Raw genomic sequence first — 12,656 nt, 5'->3', positions numbered from 1 at the left:
GTGGAGTTGGTTTGAGATTCTCCCTCTCCCTCTGCCTCTCCCCGATTGTGCACGCCCACTCGCTCACTCTCTCCAAACCCAAAAACTTCCTCCTCTGTAGATGGTCTCTTCACAGGCTTGGCTATTGTTCTATTCGGGAGTGCTGCCTTTTTCTTGTTGATTTGCAAAGTTTCGGGGGGTGGGGTGGGGAGTGGATTACTCATCCATTTTATTCAGGAGCCGTGGGCTCAGCCTGTCTGAGGGCAGTGCCTGGAAGAGGGTGCGGAGGAGACAGCCCACATGGGGCCCATCCCCAGATGTGTGGTCCCCAGCACCAAGCCAACAGGTACCTGCACTGTCAGGCTCAGCTGAAGACACCCCTTCATCCTCCATCGGCTCTATGAAGGGGCCTTTAAAATCCCGTCCTGGAGATGTTAATGCCAAGGACTAAAGCCTGGATGTTACCTTCCTTTCCCAAGGCTCCGTGGTGGCTAGGATTCTCATCCAGGTCTGGGATGCTCAGAACTCTACACTTATGAGAGCATAAGCAGAATGTCAGGGGGTCCAAGGGCAGAGCAAGGGTGGGGAGACAAAGACAAGGGGATGGGTGTGTGCTGGCTTGTTTGCTCCAGGGACACTGGCAGGCAGAGGACCCCAGGCCACAAAAGTTCCTGAGAGACAACAGCTGTCCCGGGGATTTGGGTTGGCCTGCCCCAGCCCACTGGGCCCAGCACCCGACCGTGGGGTCTTGACCGCAGGTGCCTGTTGGCCTCCTGAGTTGGCCTGCTGAGCTCAGACCAAGTCTGCCCTCATGAGATGTAGCCCAGAGAAGATGCGTCCCCTGTTCTGGACTCAGTTCTTCATGGAATTCCTGGGCAGACAGACCTGCAGAGTGCCCAGTAAGCACCAACTGCTGTTGTTGTTTCCCAAAAAGCCTTCCCCCGGGGCACCCGCACACTGCTCCCATCGCTGGCCCCTGCGTGGCTGCGCCCAAACCCCCTGCCTCGGTGGTAACTCAGGTTTGCCAGGGGCCCCTCCTTCCCTGGCAGATGCTGCCTGCAGCTGGGGCTGGGCCGCCTCCTCCTCTTCAGGGATGACACAGACCACAACTAAGGGCACCCACCATGTGTTTCCCACCCAGAGAAAGATGCTTCCTGAGAGCCCTTCAGGCCACGAGGTCCAGTCCCAGGTCCTGCCCAGCCCACTTGGCCCTACAGAGCCTGTCCTGTCCTGGGGGTGCAGCCCTGTGGGGTCTGGGAGCTGGCCTCTGGGACAGTCCAGCTCTTGCTGGTCAGCGGGGTGGGGGGGATGTGCTTCTTGGGCCTCCACACGGCCAGTGGGGTGGTGAGCATGCACGCTGGGGGCTTAAGATACCAGTGACCTCTTTATTGTTAGCGGTGTCAGTGGCTTCTTGGGGCATGTGACAGAGTGGACACTGGGCGGCAGACAGGCACTGACCCTCAGGTTCACCCTCACCCAGGAGAGGACATGTGGGGATGGAAATTGGCCAGGGGTCCCCGCAAGTCCAGTGCTTACCACGCCAAGGGCTGGAGCAGCTCAGAGGCCCCAGACACAGGTGGGAGCCCTGGGTGTGCCTGGGCTCCAGGGCAGAATGGAGTGATCAGTGCCCAGTAGTAAATAGCATGGTTTCAAACCACCTGGGTCCCACTGGGTGGGAGGCAGGGGGCGGGGACAGGCCCTCTTCTTGACCCTAACCAGACACCGGTGCTGGAAGCTCACTGTCACAGGGAATGGGAAGGGAGAGAAACCACACCTGCCCTCTGCCAGGCCCAGGGTCCCCTCCCAACCATGGAGATGCGGGGCTGTGAGGAGTCGTGTGTGGGTCCCAGGGGAGTCCAGCGTCTGCTGCTCCTGCATGGGGCCTCTCAGGCCTATTTCCTAGGAGCTGGTTGAGCTCAGCTCTATCCTCTGAGGAACAGAGGTGTCTCGTCAAGTCCCTGGGGACAGATGTCAGGTTAGGGCAGGTGTGAGAGCAGCAGAGCCCCAGCACAGCTGGCCTACTGCCCCTCAAGAGCGGGTAACTCCTGGACGGTCCTCAGTGGGTCGTGTCCTCCTCTACTTGCCCAGAGCCCCTCGGGGCAGCAGTTCCACGTAGTTCAGGGCACTCTGCAGTGAGGTCAGGCAGTAGCCCTCCTCTCCAATCAGGTACCTGTGCGGAGGCAGGCACAGGCAGCGCCTGTCACCTCCAGGGGAAGCAAGGAGGCCCCCAGCATTTTGGAAGGGTGTCTGCCCTCATGGGGACGTCCAGGGGACAAAGCCCTGGGTGCTAAGGTCCTCCAGGTGTCTGTCAGGGAGACTGGGCTAGAGGACAGCCCACTACCCAGGCAGATGCTACTCAAGAGACAGCCCCCCAGTTCCTGTCTCAGCAGTATGCCAAGCAAGGGGTGGTGGGAAGGGGCTGGAAGAAGGGACCACGGGCTTCATGTGCAGGTGGACCCCCGACCCGGGAGCACATGCCCAGTGCCCATGCCGGCCCAACTGCAGCTGGGGGCTCCTACCCCTCATGGATGAACTCCTCCAGGGCCGCGCACTCCGACACCAACTGGGGGAGGCCACTTCTCAGCACCACAAAGGACAAGATGGGCAGCAGGTCATCGGCACCACTGTTGGGCAGAGGGACAGCTGGCCGCTGGCTCCAGGGGCCAGTACAGCCGCTCCATCCCCAAAGCCTTGCAGCCCCCAGATTGGCCTCTGGAGTGGTCCTCGGCTTGCCAGCAGCTCTCCCTGCACCCCTCCTGCCTGCCTTCGTGGGGAGTTGGGAGTGGACTCCGGTCAGCAGCACTGGCAGCCACTACAGGTGGCAAGGCTATCCCTGATTGGGAACCATGTGCTGCGGAGCCCACGCCTGGCCGGGGGATGCCCCCCAGGGCACGTGTGGGGACAGCCTCAGCCCCACTGGCCTGCCCACACCTGTGGCACAGGATAACTGAGGGGAGGGCCCAAGTCCCAGGCAGCCTGCTGAAACCTGCGACCGGAGCCAGGCACCTGAGATCTCCCACAAGAGGCATCTAGGGGAGCTAAAAAGGTGCTTAGGGAGGCCCATGCAGGACCCTAGCCCAAGGGTCCCACAGGTTGGTGGTCTCTGGGAAGAGCATGGGAGCAAAAACTTTGGCTTGAGTAGGACCACCCACCAGGAAGGCCTCGCCCACTGTGAGCTCCTGCTCGTGGCCCTGCCCCCACGACCCTGGGCACTGCACACCCGTATGTGCAACACAGCCCTCACTCCTCCTCAGACCCCCGAAGGAGAGAGGGAGTGTGGGATTGCAACTGCGACCCACGACACCTTCAGCCCTACAACTCTTAACACCTACAGCTACATACTCCGAAGCCACATGGTCAACTGGTGAAGGGGGGCCCTCCAGTGCCTCAGCCCTGCAGCTGAGGTCCTGGGGTTGCTGGGGGTGGAGGGCATCGGTCTCTTTCTCCTTGGGTGGAGTTGTACCCTGCTCATCTCATGCTTAACTCTAGCTTCTATCTGCCCACTATCTCCAGGCCCTTGGGTGTAGGTAGGTGCTAAAACCCACCCACTAGGTTCAAATGACAGGTGTCTTCATTATAACACGGGTCCCTGGGGTAGGGTGGCAGCAGGCAGAGCCCCTGCAGGTGCAGAGGAGCTGCAAGCCCCAAGTGGGGACCAGGGCAAGAGGCTGCTGGCCCCGGGAGGGTCCAGATGAGACCAACAGAAGCAGGCATCAGAGACGCAGGTAGAGAAGACCCCTGCCTCACCTCAGGATGGTGGGCAGGGATGATCGGGAACCCCAGGTCTGGGGGCTTTGCACAGGGAGCAAGCTCTTTACTGAGGCTGGGGCTGTCTCCCCACACGTGCTTCTGGGACAAGCAACCCTAAATTTCGCTGGATTAGCTGGTGGTTCCTAACTCTTAAGAAGCCCTACCCAGATGGGCGGGAATGCGTCGTCTGCGGGGGCTGGAGCCCGAGCCCCTGGTGGAAAACGGGCGCTCTGCCGGATGATGAGCTCTGCAGAGCTCACTGTAGCCGCAGGGCCTCTGGGGCCCAAGATCCAGATGGGAACCTGCGTTCTAGGTGCTGGGGGCAAGACGTGAGGGCTCTCCCCGCACCCCAGGCCCCTGCAGGCAGTCCCCCACATGCTCAGTGCCCACCCCAAGCTGTGAACTTTTGGGACTCACATGGCTGTGGCACCCAGCAGGGGTCTGGCCTCAGGGGCGGCCTCCTGGGCACGGCAGTAATCCTCGGCGCAGGCGCAGATGACCCGCAGCACACGCACTGCGGCACAGAAAGGAGGCTGCACAAGGGGCTGAGTGGGGCTGGTCCCAGGCTAGCCCAGAGGCCACAACAGCTCCCAGGCACCCACCCGTCATGTCGTGTGGAGCTCAGGAGAGCCAGAGGCTCCCTCCCGAAGCTTGAGCCCTCACACAGCTTCTGGCCCAGAGACACACCCCCAAGTGACAGGAGGAGAGGTCTGCAGCTCAGGGCCCACAGAGATTCCAGGTCAGCCTCTGGGATGGAGTCTTATCTGACCGCGTTCGTTCCCCCTTCCGCCCTCTGGAACGCAGCCCCTCACCAATGCACTCCAGCTTCTTCTGCGGACAGCTCTCCAGGACCAGCAAGCCCAGCTCTTGGGCTGCTGCGCAGTAGGGGTAAGCACCGGCGCCCAAGGCCTCCAGGTCCCGGGGGAGCAGCTTCCTGGGAATGCCTATGGCGGCCGGGGATGCATTCCTGTAGAGTTCCATGCTCCTGCTCAAGGCGGCCTCACGGAGGCGGTGCACACTCCTGGGGCAGAGAGAGGCCAGGCTCAGCTGGGCGAGGGCGAGCCGCAGGGGTGGGTGTGGCACCATGGGCAAACTGGAAGCATCTGAGGAGGGCTAGAGAGTAAAGCAGCCGCTGGAAGTGTGCCCAGGGGTCCTGGAGTGGAAAGCCCGATGGGGGTCTGGAACTGGGCATACCTATAGAGCGCCAGCAGCAGGGGCCAGAGTGGAGAGAAGAAGGGCTCCTCGATGCAGGCCAGGCATCGGTCTTTGGAGGAGGTTGCATTCAGGCCTTCGAAAGCCAGGAGGGTCAGCGAGAGTAGCCTGTCTGCCGGGAGCAGAGCCCGCACGATGGCACTGTGGGGACGGCTGGGCCCTGCCACCCCAGGCTGGCAACCCCTGGAGGTCATCCCCAGCCAGTCTGGGGTGCCCGGGGTGGGAGGCCCATGCCTGCTCCCTCCACTGCCACCCTCCCAGAGCCAGCCTCAGTGTGGACAGCACCACAGTGTTCTGGCTTGGTGGGCTGGGGCTCTGCGTGAACCTCCCTCCACTCCCCTCAAGCTCCCCACTTCCATGTCCATGGGCTCTGCGGTCGAAGCACCCAGGAGCTCACAAAGCCATGCCCGGCTCCCTAAGGAACTAAGAAGACAGGCTGAGAAAGGGCAGCCTCTTTCTGAAGGAGTCTGAACTGCAGGAACCTGTTAGACATTCAGAAGCATATTTAAAACAAGACCCAAGGCCCAGGGAGATGGGAGGCCTGTCCTGGTGATCTTGGAAGGAATTCCAAGCCCCTGCTGGAACTCCCTCGCTGGTTTTTAGAAAACTCTGGAAGCCTTCTTCCTTGGAAGTGACCTGGGAGTCTCCAGCCACCCCAGGCACCAACCCTCAGGGAGTCCACACACTATTTTTAAAATGGAAAAGGCCATTGTCACCAGGGTGCGCACATCTGGTGGTTCTTAGTTTGGAATGACCTGAGCCTAACCCTGTGGGCTAGCCAGGACCACCTGGCGGCCAGAAGATCTGACAGCAGACCCTTCCCCAAACAGAAGGCTGGAACCAACCAGGCTGCCCTTCCTGGGGCAGCCCATCGAGCAGACAACCCAGGATTGGGGAGACCTCAGGCCCGCAGCCAGCCCCAGCTGCTCTCAGAGCACGCACCTGCCTGTCTGCTAAACACGAAGTCTGCCCCAGAGAAGGGGGGACAGAGAGGGCTCTGCAGACCAAGCTGGGCGGGCCGCCTACCAGAGGAAAGCATGTCCTCCCAAGGGCCCAGGCTTCAGAGCTGGGGCAGCTCCCTCCCCCGCACCCCTCCTGTGGGCACGCTGGCCCTCACCGATGGCGTCGTGTATGTCCTTCACGGTGCTCTTCAGCTGCTCCTGCAGTGGCTCCTTCTTCACGCCCGTTGTCTGGGGCTCAGGTGGCCACCCTCGCCCCCGGCCCCACCCCTCAGAAGTAGCCAAGAAGTGTTCGAGGTCCTCAAAGGAGCTGTCTTTGCCCTGCACACCAGTCCAGCTGTGAGCCAGGGGCGAGGAAGGCCCCGCGGGGCTGCTGTCTGGTCCTCTGTCTGGGGCGCCAGCGTGAGGAGGGGGCACAGGGGGACTGGCGTGGGTTCCCTCCGGGGGCCGTGGGGCCGGGCTGGGCTCCGCAGGGGAGAGCATGCAGTAGAGGCTGTGCGAGGGCCGGAGTCGCCGGCTTCCAGGGGCCAGCAGCCCGTCAGCATCCGGGGGCAGAGAGCAGCAGCCGGGGGTGGAGGCAGTGCCTACAGCGGCCCTGCTGACGAGGGGGTATAGCGTCTGGTACACCGCACACTGGAGCTTCTTCAGGAGCTGCGAGATGGGGTGGTCGGGGATGCTGCGAGCACAGGGAGAGGGCTGGAGCGGCAACCTGGGGCCACGCCCTCACCTGCCGTCCCCTGCCAACCCTGGGGCCCCAGCGCACACCTCGGAGAAGCAGCTCCGTGGCTTCCTTGGGAGTGCATATGGCTGATAAAGCCGGACCTGCCCCTCTCAGAAGGCAGAAGGCGGCCACTAAAAGACCAGGAGGGAGGCTGGCTGGGATGTCTGGAACCCCAGCCCTAAGATGAGAGACTGTGGGCGCCCCATACAGCCACCCGCGATCTCCTCCTCTCTTTCTTTGCTGAGCCTGTCGTCTGCCTGCCGTTAGGGCCAACAGGACGGAGGGAGGGAGGAAGGCCCTGGTACCTGAGCAGGTGGGAGACCAGGCTGGTCACTAGCGACAGGTCCCCTGGGCTTTTCTTGAGCTGGGCCTTCCAGTGCTTCGGCCAGTCCTGTGGGGCAGGAGATTTTGGAGAGCATGGCTGGGTCCCTGCCTGCTTCCTCACCAAGGCTGCGTCCCAGGAGACCAGTACCACACTGTCCATGCTCTCCCTGGGGCGTCAGGAAGACCCAAGGCCAACAGCCCCAGGAATAGCAACCTTCGGCAGCCCCAGCCTCGGCTCCCGGCACTCACGTGGTCTTGCTCGTACTCGAGAATGGCGGCATAGAGGGCCCGCTGCTCCCGCTCCTCTGGGGTCAGGGCGACTTGACTGCAGAACCTCCTGGGGAGAAAGACCCAGCTGGGAGCCTCAGGGCTTAGGGGCAGGGGCAGCAGTCCCCACCAGTCCTCTGGGCTGTCCCCAGACCCATGGGAGGAGACGCACCTGTTGGCTGCCTCCTGGAGCCGTAGCCGGCGCTCCTCCATCTTCCTGTGCAGCTGGGGCAGCAGAGTCAAGGCCGTGGCTGGTGGGCACCCCCCCACCACTTGCCGGCACCGAGTTCCCGGGCACCTGGGAGGTATGGTCAGGCCAGGCGGGGCAGAGGAGGGGGCAGGCCCGAGGATGGGTGCTCACTCGGGGAATGAAGCCAGGCCCAGCCAACTGCAAGCAGGGAGAGGAGCCCGTGGGTGCTCCAAGGAACAGGAGGGCCTGTGAGGAGGCCGGCAGGGCAGCAGCCGTCCCTCAAGGACACGACTCTCTGAAGCAAGACGAATTCCATCCCCACCCCAACAGCAGCACCTTCACTTCCCACCTCACCCCCTTCTCCTTCAGCTCGGGACACTGGGGATGGAGAGAAAGGATACTGTCTCCTCCCGGGCTTTGGCGATCACAAGGTTCTCCAGCATCTGTCGTTGCAGGGACAAGGTCTAGGAAGGGAAGGAGAAAATAAGGCCCTACTGCTCTTCCACCACCAAGCCAGACCCTCCCTGGGACCTGCTCACCAGGGAGGTCTTCTGCACGGCCTGGCTGGGGTCCAGACGGGCCATCCGTGCCTCGTAGGCGGCCTTCAGCTTCTGGTTCTGCAGAGACGCCTCCTCCAGAGGTGTCAGCTCCCTGGGAATAGCGACAAGCTGCTGTCCAGGCCCCAGGAAGCTCTGGAATCCTCTGGTAACCTGAGGACCATCCCCGACCAAGCCCGGAGACCAGAAGGTGAGCTGGTGGTGCGGTGGGGAGGCAGGCAGGAATTGAAAAGGAGGGAGGAGGTCTGGGCTGGACTGGGGACCCCTGCTGACCTGGGCCCACAGTAGCTAAGATGTCTGAGTTCTCAAGAGAAGGTAGACATTGTGCTTTTTGTAGATGAGGTATGCGTGTCTGGCAACAACATGAAACTTTCTAAAGACATCATGTGAGCAAAACAACCAGATGAGCTTGCCACCCGTTAAAGAGAGAACCGGGTCTACTCAGTAGGAAAAGCCTCCAAAAGCTACCCCCACCCCGCGCTGAGTCTTTGGGTTTCACAGGTCTTCATGCTTTCGCAGTGGGGGAGGGTCAGCTGTGAGGGCTCCAACTGTGGCAAAACTTGTTCTGGGATGGAAGTCTCGTGCCTGGCCCTGCCCTGAAACCCTACGTGCAGAAGTGAGGTGTCTGGACCCTTTCGGCGCCTGTGGCCCCTGACGGCTGGCAGCAGCAGGGCCAGGAGCCAGCCCTTGTCTTAGTGGGGATTCTTGTATGTGACTGTGTTTCCTCAGTTCCAGAAACTTCTATCCTGTTAGCTCTTCAAATAATGCCTCTCCCACTTTCTTTTCTTTCCCCAGAAGTCCAATAGTCTTGCTCGATTTTCCATCTCCCTCAGACTTTCTTTCTTCTCTCCCTCTCTGAGTCGTTCAGAGGATCTACTGACCCTTTAACCAATTCACTCATTCTTGCTGTAGTTACGTCTGGTCTGCTATAAAAGCGACCGCTCATTTCCGTGTGCACGCGTGTACTTTCACTGCAGGATACAATGTGTTGTCACTGTTTTCAGTTAGTTTTTAAAAACAATTTTGGTTTTTTTTTTTTATTTTGTTTCTACTTGGTTCTTTATTTGCTGGGTCCGATTTTATGTTTTTTTTGTCCCCTGACACTATTTTCCAACTTGCTTTTTCCTTCTGTGAATGTACAGAGCACGATGGTCTCTCAAAACGTCTGCTAACTCTGCCAGGAAGCTTGCAGGCCGTTTCCACGCTTACTCTCTGAGCTTCCGGTTTCTCTCTGGACTTGAAGGTCTCTGACTGGGTGTCATTTGTGCACATGCTTCTGTCCAAAGGGGATTTGCATGTTTTTGTCAAGCACGAAGCTATTTCCATTCTCGGGCCCGTTTTAACGAAAACCACCCTGGTTAGCTCACTTTGCCTGGACTTCAAACCCAGGCTCAGCCCACCTTCCGTTCTGCCCTCTCTTACTTCTTAGAACCTTGTGACTCCACCACCTGAAGCTTCTGGAAGATCTCGGGCGGCAGAAATGGAGATAGTTTACCCCCTTCATCTGAGTACACCCGGCGATGTCGACTGGTGGATGCGGGGCCCGGAGCAGCCACGGGCACAGCGGGCTTCAGGTGTGTTTTCCCTGCAAGACGCACACAAGCAAGGGGCATCGTGGAGTCCAGCGTGCCACAGAAACTGGATTTGTGGAGGGGGGGGGTGTCTGAGGGAAATCTGCTAGAGACCCACCGAGCTGGGCAGCTGTCGACTGGGCCCTCTCCAGACACTGCTCAGCCAGTTTCAGCATCTTTGAGGTGTCTGGGGCCACAGTGTCTCCACCTTCTGGGAAGCAAGAGACAAGAAAGCTGATCACCATTGCCTTTGTCACTAAACAGAGTCTTGCTAAAATAAAAACAAGGACAAGCCCATCCTCTCCTTACCTTTGACCCCTCTGCCGGCCTAGCCCCCTCCTCGTCTCTTCCCCTGGGGGTCACCCCGCCCCTTCCTCATCCCTGACCTCTAGGTAACCTCATCTCCTCATTTCTGATCATCTGACGGGGGTTGACTTCCTGATGCCACGTGGGCTCCCAGCTTGGCCAGCCCAGCATCTAACTGTCCTGTCATCCCGGACATCATCCCGGCTAGACTATCAGAGCCCCCCTCCTCTGCCTTTTCTCAGCAAACGTTTCCCTTGTACTTACAGCCTCTCCTCACAGTGGGCCTTGTAGGGGCCATGGACCATTTCCCAGACACAACTTCACCACCTATCTCCTGCGCTCTGACTGTGCTTGACCCCATCCCCGGCCCATGCCGGGGGGCCTTCTGTTCTGTATTCCCTGCTGGGGCCGGGGGGCGGCAGTCACTCTCGTCAGGAGGTACAGGCTATAGGAGCTGCCTCTAAAGGTCTTCCCTGGACCCCACCAGCCACAGTTTCTGACCCACTGTGCTCCCACCATAGCCAGCCTATCACTGCATCCTGTTTTAGCCCTCTGACTCCCACGGAAATTCCCCTCACTTCTACCCTCACATTGAGCCCCTCTCTGAGGGCTCCTCGACCTTCAGGGTCTCTCTCTTCCAGAACACTGCGCCCCTCCCAGGCCTCAGTCTTGCAGTGCCCAGAGCTCTGCTAAGCTCACTGCCTCTCTGGGGCAGCTCTGGTTCTGGTGACTCCTACGTCTCCCATAGCCACCAGGGTGCTCAGCACCTGAAGCAAACATGCTCATGGTGGAGCTCTCTATTCTTCCCACACAGTCTGCTCCTGCCACCCGCTGGACCATCCCTCTGCACCTCACTGTTTCCCCCCAGAAGTCCATTGCTCCCCACCCCCCACCCAACAGCGGCTCACTGTCTCCACCCCCTGCCCTGCCAACCAGTGGCTCACTACCCCCCCCAAATCTGGGAGGTCCACCTTTAAAGAATATCCCCAAGCCCTTTGCTCCTTCTATGTCCAAGCAGCCCTATCACTGCTGTCCTCACTGTGAGAACCTCCTGGAGGCTCAGCTTCCATGCTGGCCTCTCGCCCACCAAGCCTCTACCAGCTTCCCCTTACACCAGAATGGCCCCAATTCCACCCAAGGCCATGACTGCCCCAACTGCTCCCAGCATCCACTCTCATCTCAGAGGCTTTGCACATCTCTCTGCTGGGAGTGTTGCCCCCAGCCCCTGACCTTTCCACAGCTCACTCCTTTCTGGGCTAGGGTTCCATGTCCAGTCTCTGGTTATGCCCCATTCCATTTCCATCCCAACAGTATCCCTCTCTTCCTGCTCCCACATCACGCTAGGACAGCTCGTGCACCCAGTCACCTTCTGCCAAAGACCCATGTGTAGGACACAGGACACCTCCAGGCCTGAGACCCACCAAGCGCTAAGCAGTCCATCATTGGTTCGGCACAGGAAGAGTGGAGAAGCTGAGAGCTGTACCTTTGGTGGTTTCCACTTCTTCCAGCAGCACCTGGGAGATGTAGTGGATGCTCCTCAGGTACTCCGCGTACGCCTCCTGTGCTCGGGGAAGAGAAATGGAGCGGTCAGGCCAGGAGTGGCAAGCGAGTCCATCACGCCTCGTGCCCTTGTGGGCAGCACAGACATGGTGGCCGCTCATCTCTTGATTTCCCCCGAGGTGCGCAGCCTGAGGTAATGAGCGGGTCGCTCCTCCAGGCGCTGGGTCCTGTCCTGCACAGAGTCCCTCTTCTCTTGACTTGAAGGGCACCCACCCCTCCGCTCACTGCAGCCCCCAGCGCGGCAAGAACGGAGCTTCTCCTTCCCTGCGCCGGAGAAGCAGCCCCCACGGCCCTGTCTGCAACAGGTGGCCTTCCTGGGCGACTCGGGGGCTCCTTAGTCCGTGGCTTAAAAAACCACAATTTTCCTGGGAGGCTCCCGAGGGCCCGATGCCGCACATCTCAGAATCACCGTCTGGCTGCGGTCCTGGTCAGTCCCGCTCCCGAGCCCGCAGTCTCGAGCACGAGAGTATCGCCACTGCCCAGGGTCTGCCGGGCTCCGAGCCAGAGCGCCAGGCTCTCGAAGCACCGCAGGACGCCCGGGGCCGCAGGTGAACCTTCCCCAGGTCCACAGCTCCGCGGGAAGGACACGGCGGGCTCGGAAACGGTTTCTGACCGGGGGGTGGGGCAGCTGCGGTCCCGGAAACCGGGCTTGGGGAGGGCAGCGCCCCGAGGAAGCAGATGCCATTCCCGGGCGACCCGACGCGGCCCGGCCTGCTCCTCCGGCCGGCGCCGCCCTCCGGACCCGCACCCGCGGGCCGCCCCGCGCGGGCCGGCGCTCCCGCCTCCTCCGCACGGGCGCGGCCGGTCCGCCTTCCCGGATGTTGCCCCTCCGGGAGCCCGAGGAGAGCTGCCGCCGGCCCGCGCGGACTGCCCGCCGGTCGGCTGCGGAGGGCGGCTCGCTGAGCCCGGCCCCGCCCGACGGAACCGGCGTCTCCGCTCCGTCCCCGCGGACTGCGGCCCACAGCGCGCGGGAGCTGTCCAAGGTCACGGGAGCCGCGCTAGGGGTCCCCGACCGCGCCCCCGGCCCCGCCCCCGCCCGCCCGACAGCCGCCCCAGGGGCGCCCGCCGCCGCGGCCCCCGCCCCGCCTCGCTCTGAGGCGCCTCACCCGGGGCCGGTTGCCGGTGTCCAGCTCGATAGCCCCGTTGGCCAGCTTCATGGCGCACTGCAGCGGCTTCACCGCGCCGTCCCCGGCCGCAGCGGCCATGGCGCCGGGCTGGGGAGGCCGTGGCTGTGACAGCGGCGGCGGCCCAAGGCGAAAC

General features: G+C 61.5%; 1 protein-coding gene across 4 annotated transcripts; it reads right to left on the bottom strand.

Moving 5' to 3' along the window:
• Nucleotides 1-1,350: 1,350 nt before the first annotated feature.
• VPS9D1 (VPS9 domain containing 1) lies at nucleotides 1,351-12,635 on the bottom strand. 4 transcript variants are annotated; one of them, XM_047710091.1, is made up of 15 exons: nucleotides 12,503-12,635; nucleotides 11,320-11,395; nucleotides 9,649-9,741; nucleotides 9,382-9,544; nucleotides 7,942-8,053; nucleotides 7,804-7,866; nucleotides 7,195-7,437; nucleotides 6,927-7,012; nucleotides 6,666-6,752; nucleotides 6,059-6,576; nucleotides 4,924-5,053; nucleotides 4,542-4,750; nucleotides 4,147-4,243; nucleotides 2,499-2,603; nucleotides 1,351-2,149 (listed from the first exon to the last, which is right to left on the bottom strand). In XM_047710091.1, the coding sequence occupies exons 1-15, from the start codon at nucleotides 12,599-12,601 to the stop codon at nucleotides 2,056-2,058; spliced, it is 2,175 nt and encodes a 724-aa protein (XP_047566047.1). In that variant the 5' UTR covers nucleotides 12,602-12,635; the 3' UTR covers nucleotides 1,351-2,055. The 4 variants fall into 4 exon arrangements, with proteins under 4 accessions (XP_047566047.1, XP_047566049.1, XP_047566050.1 ...); XM_047710093.1 differs by lacking the exon at nucleotides 6,666-6,752 and having other exon boundaries at nucleotides 7,195-7,282; nucleotides 7,385-7,437; XM_047710094.1 differs by lacking the exon at nucleotides 12,503-12,635 and adding an exon at nucleotides 11,525-12,367.
• Between the last annotated feature and the right edge of the window lie 21 nt (nucleotides 12,636-12,656).

The sequence above is a fragment of the Lutra lutra genome, chromosome 17 (genome assembly GCF_902655055.1).
Source record: "Lutra lutra chromosome 17, mLutLut1.2, whole genome shotgun sequence".
Taxonomy (NCBI): domain Eukaryota; kingdom Metazoa; phylum Chordata; class Mammalia; order Carnivora; family Mustelidae; genus Lutra; species Lutra lutra.
Note: the sequence above shows the minus strand (reverse complement) of the source record. Positions and strands in the feature narration are given on the sequence as shown.

Bases quoted from the DNA above. Each gene is read 5' to 3' on its own strand.
- VPS9D1 (XM_047710091.1), bottom strand. From the start codon at position 12,601: ATGGCCGCTGCGGCCGGGGACGGCGCGGTGAAGCCGCTGCAGTGCGCC. The intron at 9,742-11,319 runs GTACAGCTCTCA...CTTGCTTCCCAG, and splicing joins AGAAGTGGAAACCACCAAAG to AAGGTGGAGACACTGTGGCC. The intron at 7,867-7,941 runs GTGAGCAGGTCC...TTCCCTTCCTAG, and splicing joins CCGTGCAGAAGACCTCCCTG to ACCTTGTCCCTGCAACGACA.